Source organism: Pseudopipra pipra, chromosome 12 (genome assembly GCF_036250125.1).
Source record: "Pseudopipra pipra isolate bDixPip1 chromosome 12, bDixPip1.hap1, whole genome shotgun sequence".
Classification (NCBI taxonomy): domain Eukaryota; kingdom Metazoa; phylum Chordata; class Aves; order Passeriformes; family Pipridae; genus Pseudopipra; species Pseudopipra pipra.
Window position 1 is genome coordinate 10,553,553 of NC_087560.1, and position 19,881 is coordinate 10,573,433.

At 41.8% G+C, this 19,881-nt stretch overlaps 1 protein-coding gene across 6 annotated transcripts in view; it reads right to left on the reverse strand.

Annotated features, from left to right (window-relative positions):
* FBN1 (fibrillin 1) overlaps positions 1-13,574 on the reverse strand; it is a 144,259-nt gene extending 130,685 nt beyond the window's left edge. For 3 of the 6 annotated variants that reach the window (XR_010433763.1, XR_010433762.1, XM_064668808.1), the window contains exon 1: positions 12,065-12,336. Coding sequence is in view for 4 of the 6 variants with exons in the window: in XM_064668808.1 (XP_064524878.1) it covers positions 12,065-12,231 (167 nt within the window). In the remaining 2 variants the exon portion in view is untranslated. Of the gene's footprint in view, positions 1-12,064; positions 12,337-12,722; positions 12,805-12,997; positions 13,014-13,416 lie in introns of those variants that run through there. The other 3 variants (XM_064668806.1, XM_064668807.1, XM_064668809.1) reach the window with 3 other exon arrangements.
* Between the last annotated feature and the right edge of the window lie 6,307 nt (positions 13,575-19,881).

Sequence of the window (19,881 nt, forward strand, 5' to 3'; positions counted from 1 at the left end):
AGATGGAGGGAGTGTTCTGAATTTGTGCACATTTGTAAAATGTCTTTGAAAATAATTAATTTTGAAGGTTATATTCATTGATATTTATGAGGTGATCAGACACTACAGCAATAAATCCCCATAAATAAATAAAGTATTCAAGGTAATAACAATTTACCTCATGTAAAGTCATGGAAACCATCAATCAAATTGTCAAGGCTCTATCGTGGTACTTACTTTAAACAGTTACCCACTGTTGTGTTAAATAGAGCATATTTTCCTGTTGATACTATAAGCTATAAATACTAAAGAAGTATTTTATATTCTTATAAAACCATTTCTCTGAACAGCACTACAAACTGAGTTCTGTTATATAACCTGATTTGGAATGGTAAAATAAGCAAAAATGCATCTGTTCACCCTCAAACCACCTATAGCACCTTCCTTTCACTCCAAAGACCAGAGGAGGGAGAGAACATCTCAGAACAAAGCTGTTCCCTCTGCAATTTAAAAAAAGATAAGTCTTTCACTTCTTTTTAGAGTCGCTTAATTAACTTGTAAAGTATAAAAGGATTTCTGTAATGGTATGGTGCTGAGACAGGATGGTTGATGCCCAGAGTTTCATCAAAGATGTCCAAAGTAAACAAGAAACTATGTCTTTGATTAATGATACACAAGTACAAATTCAGTAGCAAAGTGAGTTGAGCAATTATCAAAAGACATTAGTCATCAACTAGAAAAATCTTAGAACAGCAGAGAGAAAAAAGTTCATCTGGAAATTGTGATAACTAACGCTTGAGAGTGATAGGTTTGCATAGATATTGGCGGCATGTGTGTGCACCAGATTAGAAGATATTCTTCTTCAGAAACAACCACAGGGACCCTATACCCCCATTACAAAGTAAAGCCTTGTCTGTCCTATCCCCACTTGTGGGGATGGAGCCTGGGCAGAACTGCACCATCAGCAACTTCAGAGGGACACCCGTGGTCCTGCCCCAGGTCAGCACTGTGGGGCAGCACAGCTGCCTGTCACACCTTCTCAAATAAAGGGTCTCTTTTCTCCATGGGGCAACACGGACATCATCTCACAGAAAGGACCAACTGGGTCTGTCCCTCCCTTGCTACTCCTGCTTCCAATGCCCTGTCTCAGCAAGGATGCCTGGCTGCCCAGCTCTCCCAATCTGCACACCATTACCCAGACACTGGGGGTAGATTTGTGGAGCAGGCACACAAACATAAAATGATGGGAAGCAAATCATGCTAAGTTTGGCAGAGCCTTCTCATCAGATGTAATGAGGCAGCGAGGGTATGTGACAGACAGAGAAGGGAGGGAGGTGTTCAAAAGCCGTGCATGAAGCTGGCAGCAGAGAACACCCCCCAGCCCAGGAATGGTGGGGGCATCTCTGGCATTGTGACTGTCCCCTCCAGGGTCCCGGCAGAGACACAGTCAGGGCCCCGTGCTGCAGCCTGCCAGGGGGGCCTGCTAATTCTGCACATCCCCACTCTGCCCTGACTGTGACCCCTCAAGGAAATTACAGCCCTCTCCTGAAGAAAGCATTGCCCATCTGCAGCTCCCATGGGAGGAAGAGTTTCTGGCACTGCTGTGAGCGAAGCTTCAGGCTGAAATTTTGTCAGTAGCACTGCCATGCACCAGCCAATGCTGGCGTAATCCGGGCTGAATCAAACCCAAAGCACAGGTCTCAAATAAATTAGACAGAGACCAGACAGACTGGGCAGAGAGTAGCTGAGTGAGTAAGAGAGACAGCTGATCACCAGCTAGACCTGAGCTGAGATGCAGGCATAGTGGGAATGGTTTCTAATCATTCCCTCAATGTACTTTTCCTCTCCCTAGAAAAACACACAGCTATTCTTTCTTGCAAGAAAACGTTTCATGAACAACACCTATTAATTATTTTGCCGCAGTGGCTACCATATGTTTAACATAATGTAGGGACCCAGACTTCTGGCAGAAGAGATGCAATTTAAAGCAACATCATCAGCCAACGATTATTTTTAGAGAAGCTTTTGCCTATTTTTCTTCTTACATGGGTAAGTCTGGTACCTGCTAAAACTGTATACAGAACTATTTGCTGATCATTTCCACATAAAATAGGAGTGATGCTTCCATGTCTGCACTGGGAGTTAAAAAGAATGACAAACTGCACCAGAAAAAATGGGGGGCTTGTCTTAGAAATGTGGTTGTCTAAGTCTGAGGATAACCAAAGTATTAAGAAATAGTAGCTAAGGCTCCAGAATGTGAAGTAGAATCCTTTATTAGTAGCTTTCAAGAGACACAAAATCACATGTAAATACCTTTTGTTGTAAAACAGCTTAGGTACCTACCTGAACTTCTCAGTGTTTCAGAGTAAATACTAAATACACGGAGTGACTGAGCTCTGCTGACTCCACTGGAGCTTTACTCAGCTTTCCCACATAACCAAGAACTTCCATCATCAGAGACGCTCCAAACTTTAGTGGACACAGCCACGAGCAACCTGATTTAAGTTCACCCTGCTCTAAGCGAGGGTTGGACCATATGGCCTTCCAAGATCCCTCCTCACCTAAATGACAGAAGTCAGGTACTTCATGCACAAATTAAAGGTCAATATCTGAAGCATCTCCTTCGGCTGCGCTGGCGCCTACCCCGTCCTCCGAGGAGCAGCAGAGCTGCAAGCAAAGCAGAAGCAGGAAGGGAAGATCTGGTTCCTAATGGGATGCAGCAGCCAACAGCTACAGCACGTGATGGGCAGCTGTCCCAAGCCACCTGCAGCCCTGACACACATCACTCTGCACCAAGAGCCCAGGGAAGAAGCCTGGTTGTGCTTTGAACTCACTGCTTTCAGTGAGTACATCCACAAACTGAGAAACTTAACTGTGGATGGGATAGAACTAAAATCACATCTGCATTTAACATGCATAGGCCCCATTTCCAGGCGCCCCAAATAGTTTAAACAGGGATTGCTTTTCTGTTGTTTAGCTAAATATTATAAAAATGGGATGTTTTTTATCACTGTGCCCTTTTTCTTCATGCAGTGAAGATTACTAAGAGAACTCTTGAAGCCATCTATTTCAATCACATAAAAGGAAAATCTAAGAAACAATGCTAGATTCTGGAACAAACACAAAATTTAGCTTCTGTTATCCTTTCAAGAATAAGCACGCATTTTTAAGCAAAACATATTTTTTACATACAAAGGATTGCATCTGACGTACTCATTTTTGCACTGCAATAAGCAAGCCTGTGCCATGCAGAGAGCCTAATATGATAACTATTTCTCACTCTGACAGTAAGGATACCGCTGTCCCAGAATCCTGGCTCAGTCCAACTGAAAAAATAACACGCTAAGCAGCTCTACGGGTATCTTTGGCTCCAGCCTATGTGCAAGTCAAGAGTTCAAAATGACATGCAAGTTTCCTGCAGCAACACTGAACACTTTTCTAACCCCAACCTCCATCACACACTGTGACAGCTAAATACAGCAATCCAACAACAGCATTTGACATTAAGTGAATTCTTCCGCACTTGCTCTGGAAATCTGACCATGTCTTTTGCAGGGACACGCTCATCTAACCTGACAGCCAGGCATTGTTCTCATTCATAGCCAGGGACAGACGCGTTTCTGGCATGTATTCCTTCATTGTTCCACTTGAGAATGTCAACGGGTCCAGTTCAAAACCCAGTCTACATGGCTGGGTAAGACACATAAAGTACAAGTATGCCACCACAAGAAACTATCTGCTGGGCCAGACAAGTACAGAGGGAAAGCAGGAGAGATCTGTCAGGTACTTTCTTAAAACAAACAAATAAACACACACACACACACAAAAAAAGTATTTTCAGAGGACAAGAAATCATAGCCTTTTGTACCCTGGTAGCACTAAACAGCATCCCATAGGAAATGGATGTAACTGTGGGCAAGGACAATGCTTAGCTCCTTAGCTCTCCAGATGTCACTTCCAACAGGGTAACAGGGAAAGACCACTTCCCATCTCCAGCTCTACTTCCCACACTCACCACGTAGATGCTAATGGCTATCAATAGAGGCAAAGCTCTAACAATTTCCCAAGGGAAAACACAGAGGAGAGCTCAGGATTTCTGCCAGTCTGCACTGTGCACCAAGATGAGCAGCAGCACAACTGGCCAGCCAAAGCCAGGGCTAACCAGCCCCTTGTTGAGGATTTCCTGGAGGCTGTGGGATGTGCTGGTGCCACCCACCATTCCCACCATGAAGGAAACACAATCCTTTAGGGAGCCTCATAAACCTGACCCTTCCATCAGTACTTGTCAGTGAACGCCCTGAGGTGCTAAGCAATGCTATTAACTTGTGTGTTAAGTGCTCTCCCTTAGGCTACTGGAAGATTTATTTTAGGTAATATATCAGTGTTTCTCCTCCTCCCTTGACTACACACTGTAACCTACCCTCTGCCTTTCTCCTTGCTGGGACAGTGATTCCACGTTTTCAAAAGGTCCATTACCTGCATCTCTGCCATAAGGAAACAGGAAAACCCTGTTGATACCGACCCCTCTCTTTTAGTTCACCTTTGTCCCTAGCAGACACTGGTAATTTACTCTGTATACAAGGAAGAGAAAAAGATGGAAAATTAGTGGGAAAAACAAAGAAGGAGAAAAGAGACAGGAAATAATGTTCCTGAAAGGAAACAAATTTTAGTTTGAAACCTCAGCTGAACATCACTGGATATTCTGATGTCCTCCAGCAAAACATGAGAGAGAGGGAAGCTTGAAAAAGAGGATGAAAATGATTAAAACTGTAGACAAAAGAACTGTGGCTTTCATTTGGTATTTCTGAGGCTTTAATGGTCATGAATCATTTCATAAAATGAGAAGTAGAAAGGAAAACAACAGATTCTCCAGCAAGTCAACATTAAAAATATTCTTCTAGATAAAAGCTAGAACTCCTTCATACTTCAGTGAAGATCTATAAGCAAAACCAGAAGGCAGAGGTTTTAATTTGACAGGCTACATTTTACATCCCAGTGTACCTTCCAAAGAAGAGCCCAACTTTACTGAACTGTCACAAAAAAGCAAATTACTCTCCTCATGCCTCTATCTGCACACCAATCTTAGCATGAATGAGGCTGTTCAGTAGGTCTGAAATCCTAAAATAAGTAAACAAAACTAAGTGGGAAAGTCAGAGTGGATGAGAAAACAACCAAAGGAGACATTCACAATACAAGATCAAAAAGCTACAAATATCTTTTCCAGAACAGTGCAATGGTTAATCAGAAACACTCCAGGCCACAATTGTTCCATTCTACAAAAATATTTACTGAGTCTGAGGAGTAAGACCAAAGTGACAGACATACATCTCTATCCTCTTCATCCGTAGGGTTCAGCAGGCAGATGAAGAAAAGCAGTGAGATGGAAGACAATCTTATTGCTAATGATTCATTTCTTACTATTTCTATATTCACATTCAAAGATCTCAAGCTCCTAAAGTCTTGTTTAAGTAGAGATGGCCTCCTATGATCCAATATCTACTATATTTCTACCAAGAAGTTTTCCTGGTGATCCACATAGCTAAATATTTGGGATCTTTCATTTTGGGTAGCACTATTCCAATAATCACAGTTGCTTGAGTCCACGAACATATTTAAAGTGAACCTTGTCAAAACTTGTATTGCAGTTCACATACTAAACATTCAAGTTTGTAGGATGGAAGATGAATGATAAAGACTGTCCTAAGTGAGCAGCACTGCTGGGAAACACACCACAGGAAAGGAAAACAAGCTTACAGGAAAACAGAAGCTGCAATTTTATCTGATAAGGATGACTGTAAATGAAGTTGACAGATGGACTGTCCCTGCCAAACCGTAACCCAGTGATCCTCCCTTTGCTCCCAAATACACTGAGAGCAGCCCTGTGCTTACTCCAAGTCTGCATCCTGAAGCCCAGCATAGGTTCTGACACCACTGTGTGAAGCTGCACATAGAGTAGAAGCTCTCCCAGTTAACATGGCAAACAGATCCAGATGCGACTGGATCTGGTCAACAACTTATGGAAGCACCACTGAACAAAAAATGCATCTTGTGCTTGCTGACAACAAGGGAGAAGTCTACTTTTATAACTCTTCAGGAGGCTCTTGATTGAGGAAAGTGCAGCTGAGTTTAGCCAGAGGTTTCTTATGTCCCCTCCAAACAATTCTCTCAGGAAACCTGCACTGCAAACTGCAAATTACAGCATCCCACTCCAACCAGACACACTCTCTGCAGGTGCTGTTCTGTTTTCCACCCCAACCCTTTATGCCTCCAGTTTCTAAAGACAGTACACCACCTGTCCTCATCAATGTTCAACTAAACACCAACAAACTGAGATCAGAAAGTCTCCAGAAAGACACCACCACACATAAGATTATAAAATTGCATAACAAATCCACAAAAGAAAACTATTACCTGGAGCACGAAGACAAAAAGTACAATCCATGACATCTCTTGTTTTCTGAGTACAAGCTGTAGGATAACCTGTTTCTAACCTGCCAAGCAATTAATTCATAGCCACAATCAGCCTTACACAGGACCCCTCAGGTGATAGACAGCACTGCACCTTCCTGTGCTGGGACACAAAGTAACAAAACTGATGTGAAATTCTCCACTCTCTCTGTACATGAAGTACAAACCCATCACAGCTGTGACCAGTCCAGCAGCATCTGGGTCAGTGTATCAGGCCAGCCTGATACAGCCAAGAGCTGTGCAGACAAAAATAGATAAATAAATAAATAAGAAAGAAAGGAAGAAAGGAAAAGAATTATATCCCATCTTGCCGTCCTGATCTTCAACATTGGCAAAGTAGTGCATGGTCACAGCAAACCTGCTTCTTCTCAGACTCCCAGGCCAATTTTACAATATTTCCAAAACACTCACGTTGCATACAGTGCATCATGAATGCTGCTACACTGTTTATGGTGGCCTTTTTCCTCTGTTTGCTCTCTTTGTGACCTACTATCATCAAATGGCAATAAAGTATTTCTTTAATGTATTTTAGGAGAGACACATGGCACTTCAAAACCATTTGTGTCCAGCTACAATACAAAATGAGAAAAGAAGACATTGGGAACTGGCTAAGCTGTTGGTAACAATCACATGTGCCTCAGAGGCTCACCAGTGAAAGAGAGACTACAACAGTACTCATCAAGAGTTTTAACCATTGGATGGTTTTTCCCTGTCATGCCTCAAATCAATTAAGTCCTAATTCTGCACTACAAACTACACAGGCCCAGAAGTCTATCCCCATAAATGATAAACCAGAATTGGGATTAAGGCTGTGCCTTTTAAAGAGATGGTGTCCAAATGACAGGATTTAAAAATCTAAATGGAGAGTTACAAGGACCACGAAGCCCTGAAGATTATTTACCTTCACAGTTTTTCTTCAGGCTAAAGAACAATATGGAACTAGAACAAGAATGACAGTATGTATGTATTAGTATGTAATCCAAACCTATTGTGGCAGCCAGGGGAAGACATCTATGGGATCAGAACTGAAAATAATGTGTTACTCCCTCTTTAAATATTAGCCTGTCATCAAGCATTAATGACAACTTTTGCCAGCCACAGAATACGTTCTGTGCTGGCTTCTTGCTTGGTTCTGTTTGTTTTCCCTACTCCTCATCCATTCCTCCTACTCCCCAGAGAAAGTTACACCTGTATCAAATCATACCATAGTGAAAGACAGGAAACATGTACATGAGACACAGAGCCAAGATCTATGAACTCATTTCACTCTAGAACTAGAATTCCAAGGATCATACAATAACAAAAAACCAGCACCACAAGCATTGGCAGAGGTGCAGAGAGGTGCAGAATCTTAACACTACATGTAACTGCCAAGGACTTCAGGTTTTATGCTGGGATGTGCTGGCGCAGAAGTTTTTCACCCTCCATATAAGCTTTACCCTGTGAGGCACAGAGGACTGGAGGGAGGCCAGCTGTGCCACCTAGGAGCCAAGGGAGTGCTCCAGCACATCAGGTATTACAGCAACCCCCATCTCTTTTTAATTAAGTTTTATATTTCCAAGTATTCAGGCTGCCTCCTGCTTGCAGAGTGCCACGGACAAGGTGTGGCACCAGCAGCTGCCCAGAGGTGTGCAGGCCACAAGTGGCAAGAAAAATATTTGAGGTTTTTTCTGTATAAACAAATATTTACCAGTACAGAAAGTCTGCTTTCCTTCAGCAGGCTTTTAGTGGTAATTATTGGTTTAAAACAAAAACCAGAAGCCTTAATTATATAGCTGAACACTAGAATTATGTTATAGATTTGTAAGATTTATTCTATTTCAAGGAGCACCGATGCATAAAAAGGGTCAAATCCAACCAGCTTTACTCAAGTAAGCATATCAGTAAACCTGTGGTCTTCACTTGAGATAACCAAAAGAAATTGGTCCAAAAAAACTCAATCCCCTGTGGAATAGCTTTAATCCAAGACTCATATGAATCACTGTGGAGCCAACTATTCTGTTCTGCAATATTCACTATCATTTCAACTTACTAAAAACAAAGAAATTAAATCATTCTTGCACGAATACATTTAATTAGTCTCTTAATTAGAAACATGTCACGATTGAGCTATCTTGAAGAAATTTTAGTTCTTTCAAAACTTCTGCTATTTGTTAGACAAATCATTGCTTTCTTTGGCCATTATACTGAGAAGAGACTGATAAACATGACAAACATTGCTTAAAATATTAAGAACTGACTGATACTCATTAGTGTTTGAAGTCATTGTCTGGCATCATCAGAAAATGGGAAATCCTAATTAATTCTAAGATCTTTAAGCACATACTTCTTGAACTGAGACAACTACCAATTAAACCACCAGTACATTATTTTTTACTTTATATTCAAATGATTGAAACACATAGAAATAGTTGTCTTCAAGTATACACTGTTTAGAAAGAACTTCCCATTATTGGCCAGTTTTGTAGGGTTTATTTCTTGCAGAAGTTTGACACCACATTCTTAGGTGTTTAAGGGGTAGCATGTGTTTAATGGCTTGATGCCTTATAATTCAGTACAGTAACATCTGTGATAAAGTTCTGGAGATCCAGAGGATAACTGTCTCAGTAGCAGCTTATTATTTTAACTTGCTGAATCACAATGGATTCCAGCAACATTTCCATGAATGGAGAATCTAGTTATATTTTTTCATAATTACTGCTTTTATTCTGATTGCTTTCTAATCACTTAGAGGCATCAGGCACCAGCACATAAATATACATTGCCTTAGGCCAAACACAGATGGCATTACAGGATTTCACCTCTAATGCCTTCATAGCTGGATCAATTTAAACTGCATGAACAGCAAGCTTAAAATCTTAAAATGAGCACGTAAGAGGTATTTCTAAATAATTTACAATAATTAAAATTAAAGTATACTTCTAGAATCACGTTATACATTCAGACAGCTCACTGGCATAAACAATGAGGCAAAGGTCACACGGAGGAAAGCAAACATCTCCTGCAATCAACAGCTTGCAGTAAAAAATGTTAAGTTGGAAAAGTCACAAGAATTGAAACAGATCTTTGGCTTCTTCATTTTAACATACAAGACCAGTATTTACACACAGACTAACCTCAATACTTTCAAATGCTAAAAGATTTCCAACAGTCATTATAATCAAACACACAAAAAGCCTAAATGTAAAGGATTTTCTCTAAAAATGTATCCCCGTGCTCCTTACAATCAGAGCAAGAGTTTATTGCAAGAGGAAAAATGTCTTAGTCAACTACAATAACAAGAAAATAAAGTTTCCCAGCATCTGTTATGACTTGTATTACAACTATCAGATTCCCAAATGTATTTGTGATGATGAACAAGTTAAAAAAATAGTATGTCTTCTTGCAAAATCGTATTTTTAGTGTTTTAGTCCTCCAATTACAATGAATAATGTATATACAGTTCCTGTACATTCAAAATATGTTTTCCATCTGTCCTTCCAAAGAATTCATTCCAACCTTGTCTGTTAAAATGACAATTCTTTTTATTCACATTGTACAGTACAGTACCACACCTAAGAAAGTGCTCACAACTTCTAAACTGGAAATATCAATCAGGATTCACCCAACAGTGATCAAAATGACTGTCCTCCAAACAATCTGAGAACTCTACACTCAGCCTCAAGTTGGGGTTACATAAAAGGTCTAAAAAGAAATCAAACTAATAATTTGTTTTGTCTCTACTGTATCTCAGATCATCTGGTAAATTATTACATCCTTGTTAAGAATCTGCTTCTGAGGGGCACTCCAGGTTTGTAATATTCCAAATAATTGACCAAGATATAGAACACCTATTATTGATGTGGCCATTATCTCCAGATTTGCAGATACCTAAGTAGATATATAACTCATAGATAATACACAATAAAAGGAAGAATTATTGCAAAGTAATATGGACACAAAATATGGAAGGCTTCTGTTAAACACAAGAATCAACTCATAAGATTACTTACCCTAATCCATTTTAAATTCCAAAAATAATTAACACTTGAAATATCATCCCTTGATGCACTATTACTACTGTCTAAATGGCATAGTTTAGAGTAACAGTTACATACACCAAAGAAATCTTATCCTCAGCTAATGTGCCTCTGACTTCCACCAAGTCAGCACGGTGTGCTAGCTGGCATACTCTGTGCCACTGGGCGGAAAATGGTGTTTATTAGTTTGATATTAACTCAAAGTTCTATAACAAGAAAGTTTATTAAAACACCCTAAAGAATAAAGGTGCTTTCTGATAAATCTTTTTCCTTATCATCTTTTATTGCTTGCAATGAGTCCCTCAAACTTTACTATACAACCTTCTCACGTCCTAGTTTTTGTCACAGGTACTTCGGATCTCCTTTGTCCAACTGTTTCTTCTGTGACAAGGTATAAGGAAATGAAATAAGAGATTCTGATCCTACAAAATCAGATCCATGAAATACAGTGCTGACAGCTTGCATCCATTTTTGCAGCATATGGACCTACAAACGTAAACCTTTTCCAATCAGGCAAACATAAAAAAGCCAAGATTGTAAATCCAAATATAGGTAAAAAGTACTATAGAAGTATGAGGAAGTTAAAGCATATTCATCAAGGCCTCTAACAATAAAGCTGTAACAGCTCCTTTTTGAGGAAATGATGAAAAGAAAGAAAATAGCTTGCATCCCTTACAGAAGCATAACTATTTTAATACAATTTTTGCTATATTTGTCCTCTGCCTGACAACCAAAAAATCTGGCTATGGGTTGAAAAGGCACATTGGAACACCTGAAAAAGAAAACCTCTCTTTTATTCCTATAGTACAAGCTTTTCACCTTTACAGTGAACTAGATTTTCAACTGCAAATGCACACAGTGCCTTTCAGCTGACTTCAAAACTATTTTTGCATTGGAAAGGTGTTCCATCAGAATTGTGAAAAGTTTGCCTGACACAGATGTATCCTTTAGAAAAACCACTCTGCTAAGCATGTACCACAATGTTTCATAAGAAATCAAACTCCTGTATGTTTGGGCTCATTCATATGAGTACTAGAGAGCTGGATAGTCCAGCTGAGAGCAAGAGAAGATGCCCATCACCAAAGGTTCAAGGTGGAGATGAGAGAGGACAGCTAATGGAAAGGGCATGCTGTGGGCTCCGGGCCTCATTGCTATGCTGCTTTATGTGAAGCAGGAGTACGGGATGCAGGAGGAATGCAAAAGCCCGCAGTGTGCCTTTATCCAAGGCCTTCCTAGAAGATAAATCAGGAACCTCCGCGCTGCTGCGGCTTAACCTCACGGAGCATCGCCCACCCAGAAGTGAAGCAAGGCTGCAGCACGCCGGGGATACAGCACCCTGCCCCCAGGGGGGTCCGGGAGGGTGGCGGGGCTCCGTGCCCTGGCACTACCCTGCGATGCTACAAGCGGTGTCCGGCGCCCCCCAGCCCAAAGTGCTCCTCAGCATGGGCAGCCCCAAGGGGTGTCGGGGAGTTCTGCCACCCCCGCCAGCTCCCGCCGTGAAGGGGTACTGGATATGGACACACATACACACACACACACACACACACGCAGGCAGATGTGCCCGGCCCAAGGAGGGGCCGGCTCGGCCCCGCACCTACCCTTTGAGCGCGTCGTGCCCGCCGCCGTGCCCTCGCCTCTTGGCCCGGCTGGACCGGCTCTCCTTGGCGCTCACCCCCTCGCCGTGCCCGGCGGCGGCGGCGCCCGCCTGGGACGCCCAGAGCACGGCAACTCCCAGGGCGATCCCCAGCAGCCGCCCCCGCCACATCGCGTCCCCCGAGCCCCCGGGCTGCGAGCGGCCGCCGCCTCCTCTGCGCCGCCGAAGTCCGCCGGTCCCCGTCGCCCTGCCTCCGACCAGCCTCTCCAAGGCGAGCTGTGAGGGGAGGAATGAGGAGAAGGAGGGAGTTAGGCACCGAGGAAAAGGAGCCGCGGCCGCCCCGCGCCCCCCGCCGCCTGCCCCCGAGCGGTCCCGGCGCTATCCCGCCCGCGGGAGGCGGCGGCCGCGGGGGATGGCGAGGGGCTGCCCGGGGCCGCGCGGGCTCTGCTGCCCCTCCAGCAGCATCCGCGGGGGCTCCCGCACCGCCCGCCGCCGCCGCCGCCGCTCCCGAAGCCGCTCCGGGGCTGGAAGCGCGCCCCGGGCATGAACCCTCCCAGGTCCCCGCGCCGGGCAGCGCTGGAGCCGCAGCGGCCGCGGTGCCGCGGGCAGGACCCGCGCCCAGCCCGCCCGCCCCGGGAGAAGCCGCTGCGAGGGGCGCGCACCCGCTGGAGCCGCCGCCGCCGGCTGCCGTTCCCGCTGCTGTTCCAGCTGCGGCCGCTGCACCCACCGCTACTCCAGCTGCGGCTCCAGCTGCCCCCTCCCTCCTCCTCCTCCTTTTTCCCCTCCTCTCTCCCCCCCTCTCCTCTTCAAGTATCGCCCGCCCAACACTTTCTCGCGAGAGAGAGGGGAATAAAAATGTCCCCCCACCCCCGAGCCGCCACCCCGGGGGCTCCCGGCGGTGCCGGGGCAGTCCCCGGCTCGCCCCGCCGCGGGTCACCTGCGGCCGGCGGGATGCTCGGCCCCGGGAGGCGCCCCGGGAGCCGCGGGGAGAGCGCGGTCCTGCCCGGGAGGACGGGGCGCTGCCGCCTCCCTCCCTTCCCTCCGCTGCGGAGGCAGCGCTGCCAGCTCGGGTTACCCCGCGGGTCCCCGGCTCACTCGGCGGCAGAAGCATCAGAGCCTGGGGGAGCCGGAATGCTGAGCCGCCAAGCGTGTAAGGCAGCACCGGGGGGAACTGAAGGAAGTGGACGCCTATGCCTCCGTCTAAAGGCATATATATATATATATATATATATATGCACTTATATCTCTCTATACCTATCTGCTAGAGGTGCAGCATTTTACATCTATGGCTTGTGAAAAAAACCATGAAAGTATCTGTTTCCCTTATAAGGAAAAACAGCAAGGACGTTCCTTTACCTTAAAGGCTGCTGCAAAGTGAATAATGCACTTTCTAGTAACGGGCATGGCACAGACACCGAGGCACCGAGCTCTTCTGCACATACTCCTAAATCTCTACAGCCACCTCCAGAACAAATGCCGGCCTCATCCTTGTCGAGGAAAGGAAAAGAAGCCCTGCAGGTTTTATTTATGCTTCAGGGTTGATTTAGAAATCCTGAAGAGGAAACCACTATCACCCCCTGAAAGGCAGAAAGTTTTAATACCAAAATAATTGGGGGTGGGGTGGGGGGAGACACACACGGTACAACACATTAATAGTCAGAGTTCAAGCCCAGATTCTATATGCTCCTGTCAAGTAGCTCTGTACCAGGATTATTCCGTTTCAACATGCACAGAAAATACAAAACAAACAAAAAAAGCAAACTGATTAGACTGAAAGTAAATGATACTTATGCATTGTGCTGCTCCTCACATAGAAATATTTTGGCAGAAATGTTGGATTTCCCAGTTGGCAAGTGTTTTCATTTTTTGTTAGTTTCAGGCAGGTACTGATAGTGAGTGGTTCTGTATTATTGAACTGATGTTGCAAAAGCTCAGCTGCACAATTTTATAAGCAAGCATCTGACCACCCACCTACAGCAGCTGCCAAACCACCCTGCCCAAAGATAAATGCATGGTGTATTCTGCCACTAATACAGTATCAGAAAGAAAGGAAGTACTATGTAAGATATCCTAGTACCAATCTCTGTTTACAGCTGAAATGTAATGGTGACATAAGATATGACAGATGCTATTTGAAATATATCGTTTGAATCAGTTAGCAGTTTATATATTACATGTTTAAATATGCATTATCCTTCTAAGCATACATAGAAGTATTTGAACTATGTACTCACCACAATAACAGCTTTCTAGTCCTTTTGGCTGATTGTCATCATCAAGAGAAGTGGTAGGTTCTGCAAATTACAAAACAGTCATTTGATTTTGACTATTTCATTGCCACTGTTTAACGGTTTAACTTACAGATGGACACTCAGTATACAGGTAAAATGTAGATGTGCAATGAAAAAGGAAGTGACAGGATACAGAATATGCCTCTTCAGTGTCTCTGAACAAGGCTCAAGATAGTAGCAACCCACACCTTATACCATTTTCTTGTAACTTGTACAAAATAAACCAAGGGACTGAACTTCAATTCTGCAAGGAGAGTATTACTGATTTGCAGTTTGCACCACGGAAATAAAAATTAGGGGTTGTGATTAATGCAAAATGTTGATTTTTCTCCTACAATCCAGCTGGATAAATAGGAATTGGATTTTTCAAAGTTTTTCTTGTTTGTCTGACAAATAGGCAGACAAAGATAAGAATTTTTTTTATGTTTATGTTTGTTGAAGAGACAATACAGCATTGTTTAAAGGCTTTTGGGAGGGTTTTTTGCAGTGTCAAATTAAAACTTTCTCAGAAACCAAGAGACCAGGATAAAGGTGGTAGTAATTGTCCCTTCTATTAAGAGATTCAGACATGCAGTACCTTGATACACAATTCTCTTCCTTCACTCTCATCTGTGGGTACAGCAAAATCTAAACATTTATTTAGTGAATATAAAAGGTAAATATGTTTAAACCAAGCCACAGCAAAAAATATTGTCAGATATTTACTAATTACGTTTATAATGTGAAGATAGAATTTACCAGTAAACAAAAGTGAGTTATGAAAGGAATTCTTGGTTACTATTTACTCAAACATTCTTCAGGCTTCAACATTATCTGTTTCAATCACTTTAATTTTCTGGATGAGCTACCAGAAAAATATCTAGTCTCTGTCACAGGCTAATGGGGTGACTTTCTCATATCTTCTAGCACATTTTATGATTTATTTTTTGGTATCTTGCATGGTTGCAGAAATGTGGATTACACTATATGAAGTAATGTTACATGATATGTGGGCTGTCTGTTCATTAATCTAGTGAAATATGTAGCACATCATCAACTTCTGGTGTGTCATTTTAAAGAATATGCTTATATATTACAAGTACTTATATTGTTGACAACTTTAAAATAGTGCCCACCTGGGTTTTCAAACCACCAGAAAAATACACTGTCACAAGCAAAAGCCTTAAAACAACTTCTGCTCTCTGCTGCTGAACAAAGCAGCTAATAAGTGGCTTTCCCACAGCCACTTGAGTCTTTGCAAACATTTGGACTCTGAAGAACATCTAGACAAACAGATTTCTATATGGCCTCCAAAACACTTGTCATCCACTCAAAGTTTCACTCAAGGGGAAAGAAAAAAGCAACAAAGAAGCAATTCTGATGATCCAGTTGATCATCATCTCCCGTGACAAACAGAAAGATAAACTCTTAGACTAACCAAGATTCAGAAGCTCAGTGATATTTGAGTTCCTTGATCAAACCATGGAATCAAACCCAGAAATAAAAGACACCAAAAACAAGGCATATGACAGCATTGCTACATGCACAGGGGAATTTTCCATAACAATTAAGCAACTATTTTTTCTCAATGATAATTCTTCCAGGTGATTTTGAGGATCCTATAGCTGTATTTTGGACGATGTAGATGGCATGGATTGTGGCAGCAGGGCCCAAAATCCAGGGATGATAATTACAGGTAGATTGATTGTAAGAGGGAATGATAGAAAAGACATAGACTACTCTTTGCAATTAGGTATCAGCTGAGAAACAATGATCCTAAATATTTACATAACTACACAAACACACTTCAAATCAAGTCCAGTACATTCCTCTAGGAAAAGACATGCTACTAGCTAACCATGCCTTAGTGCATCTCCCTGTGCTTATCAACATCATGTACATAAATCATTTTATACCATGCTTAAATTATGAAAATTTAACTGATTCTCAGAGATATACCTATTTGTTCTGTTATTTGGTTTCCCTAAAAATACTGAACTGAAATTTTCAGTGCTGGTTACCTTTGTGCTCAGCAGCAATGATGCAAAGGACTGGTCTCCCTCCTTTCTGGCCTTTAGTTGGCCAGTCCTCTTCATCTCACACATCTCCTTCCTCTCCTCTTGAAGGATGCCTAGGAGAATTGTCATATTTTAGGCAAATTTCTCTGAACTGTTGCAAACAAAAAGAATCTTATCACTGGATACTGTGATAGAGTTGGGAGTTCATTTCATGAAGTGGGTTTTTTTTTATTATTTCAATTTATATGAATTTTTGCAATAATTTCATTTTTTTAATCTGTAAATTTACTCTAACCAAAGTGAGCAAAAATAAGTACGTCCATCTTACATATTTCTTTATTAAGAGAGCCTTGATTGTGCCAATGAAAACAAATAGTGTGGGAAAGTTTTGGTGTGTGTATTTTTTTAAGTATGTTACAAGCACAAACAGTAATTACATCCAGACAACCAATTAGCTGGTTTAAATCTAAAAAAAAAAAGTAAAAAAAATTAGGAACTCAAAATAAAATAAGCTGTCACCCATTTTTCTTAATGCTGTTAGGTCAGACAAGCTGTGATAAGTAGCTATGGAATCTGTTAATGATAGCTTTTAGGGGACATATTTCACTCAAGACTTTTACTTCATTTTTACAAATGGTTTTAAGTTTTCATCTGTCAGCTGAATTTATAGTGATGGAGGAGAAAATCCAACCTACATTAACATATAATTCCATAATTTGTGATACTGTGCAAAGTGTTGGGCTAATGTTTCTGTAATATAAGAAATAAAAGGTCTTCCTTGGCTCAGACGTTATGGGCCCAGTGCTTCTGGGGCAATTACAGTATTTTATCTCAGTTGTATCCCAGATGAGCATAAACCTATTACATTTTTCTTACATTCAGAACATATCTCTCCTACTTATACCTCTATGGTATAGTTTTAGCACAGAGCTTATGTCGTTCTAAACAAAATAATACCTTTAATTTACAAGAACAAGGCAAATTTTTATATTACCCCATGAAAAATTGTAGATTTGTCCTTACTAAGATCTGAATGAAACAGATGTTCTTATTCCTTTAACACACTTGGATTCTTCAGTATCAGTGACAAAGAAAGTACAAGGAAACTCAAGAGAGCCTTAATTCAGACACTCCCTTCTCAGTACTATTTTTTAACAAAATTCTGTACCCCATTCATAGTTGGTTTTTTTTCTAAAACTAGATCTCATTTTAAATCAATCCTTACCTTGTAAGAGCAAAACTTATCATACATCTCCATTTCCTAAAGGAATATGAGATTATATTATCAGAGTTATTCATGGAGGTCCTACAGAAAAGATAACTAAACCAGAAGAAATCCTATGACTTCCATTCTTTCTTTCAGGAAGGGGAAACACAATTTTTTTTTTATAAGAGTAGTGCTGAATAGAAATAGAACTAAAATACAGCAGAATATTTTTTTTAATCCCAGTTTAATACAATGCATATGGTGATATATTTAATTCTATGTGTACTGCTAGAAAACCTAGTTTAACAATAGCAATTGCTTTTGATTTCAAAATAAATATTTTAATCCAGCCTTAGTGCAAGAAAAGGAAATATATATTCTAATACTTTCTGTCAGCTATAACCCTTTCAAATTTAATGGGAACTTTGCCAGACTAACAGTTGCAAGCTGAATTTCCTCAATCTTACATTTATCCCAAGTGACCTCTTAAATCCCACCTGTAAACTCAGAAGTGAAACAACTTTCATGGATTAGCATAAAATGCCAACTGCTGGGTGAATTTTGAGCCTAAAAAATTGAGCAAATTGATATGGCTTTTTATTTGAATTAATACATTCCAAGTGGGTGGAAATCAGTAACCAAGAGCCTCTTCTTGTAATTCTCACTTATGCAGAATTCCCTACTGACTCCAACAAAGACAGCTGAATCAGGCCCTACATTCCTTCAAACACTGTCAGCAAGGGATTGGGTGTCTCTGCCTCTGTTTTCTATCCTAGTATTCCTCTGGCTATGTGATGTCTTGGTTGATAGGGAGTTGCCCCATGATGCAGTCGAAATAATAAAATAGGTAATAAGAGACCAGGGATTAGACTCTGAACCCACCACATTCCATTTGCAAGGCACTTCCTTTGAGAAATAACACTATGAGACATTGTATACAACTCTCAGAGAATCAATGATGAATTTAAGTTGGAAGGGACTCATGGAGGTCATTCGGTCCAGTTCCCTGCTCTGAGCTGGACCAGCTTAAGAGTAGGCTGCTCAGGCTCTATCCAGATGAGTTCAGAATATCTCCAAGGATGGACACTCCACTTTCCTGGAGTAACCTATGCCATTGTTTTACAAACCTCACTGTGATAAACTTAATTCTTAGTAGGAATTTCCATTCCTAGAATTTGTGCCTGTGCCTCATCCTACCACTGCTCACCACCCACAAGAGGCTGTATCTCCTCTATACCCTGAAGACAACAGTCAGATCCTCCTTAGCCTTTGTTTCTTAAGTTTGAATGACCCCTCTGCTCAGAGAGCACTGCTTCAGCCCCTAGCCATGGTGGTGGCCCTCTGCCAGGCTTGCTGCAGGTCTCAATAGTTTTTGGGTTTAGGAGTGGGTGGGGTTTTTTTTGTTTTTTGTTTTGGGTTTTTTTTGTGCCAGTGTGGCCAGAGCTAGATACACTACTGCAGATGCAGTTTCTAAAGTACCAAAGGAGGGGAAGAATCACTTCCCTGCACTGACTGGTTGCACTCCCACTAACACAGCTCCTCTGCTGCAGAAACGCACCGGTGACTCACGTAGGACAGGGATGAGTCTCTGCCCAACAAAGAATTCAGTACAGCTCTGATCTGCACTTTCCTTTATTCAGTAACTTTCCAAAGGCTGACTTCATTTCCTCAGGTTTTCTAGATACCAGTAAACTAAGTGAGGCAACCTCATCTGGAGCCTGTGATTTCTTACTGGTATAAAATCATTTGGGGATTTCCCTCCCACTTCATCTGTTGAAAGTATTAAAATTTACTTACTGAGAATCACTGGGGCGTTGTTTTATCAGGTTCAGAAGTTTCAGCAGCCAGTCTTCATTGCCTCAAAATGTCCATCAGATTCAAGGTTCTTTATGCACCACACTGGAGAGAACATGATCCATTTATTAATGCATACATCTTCAATATATGGCATCGTGCACTTCCAGTAGTTACTTGAGTATATTCAGCCCACAGACATCAATAGGAAACTTCCTGTTAATTTATAGATTATTCTTTCATATTTAGCCCCTTCTCATTTATGTATTGACTCAACTCACAGCAAACTGATTGTGTCCTTAAACAGATATAAAGAATCTATATAATCCAAATCAGTCAAGTTGCCTTTCTTTATAAAGAAACAGGAAATAATAATTGCAGTTAATTCAAAAATACATTCATTTCACAAGTGACCAAATGAAGTAAAAGAAGCTATTTGAGTAGGAAGTTGCAACAGATTCCACAAACTGTGGCTCAAAGTGGGAATGAGAAGGGACAGGAAGAAAGCTCTCTATGTTTTTGGGGGGTTTAA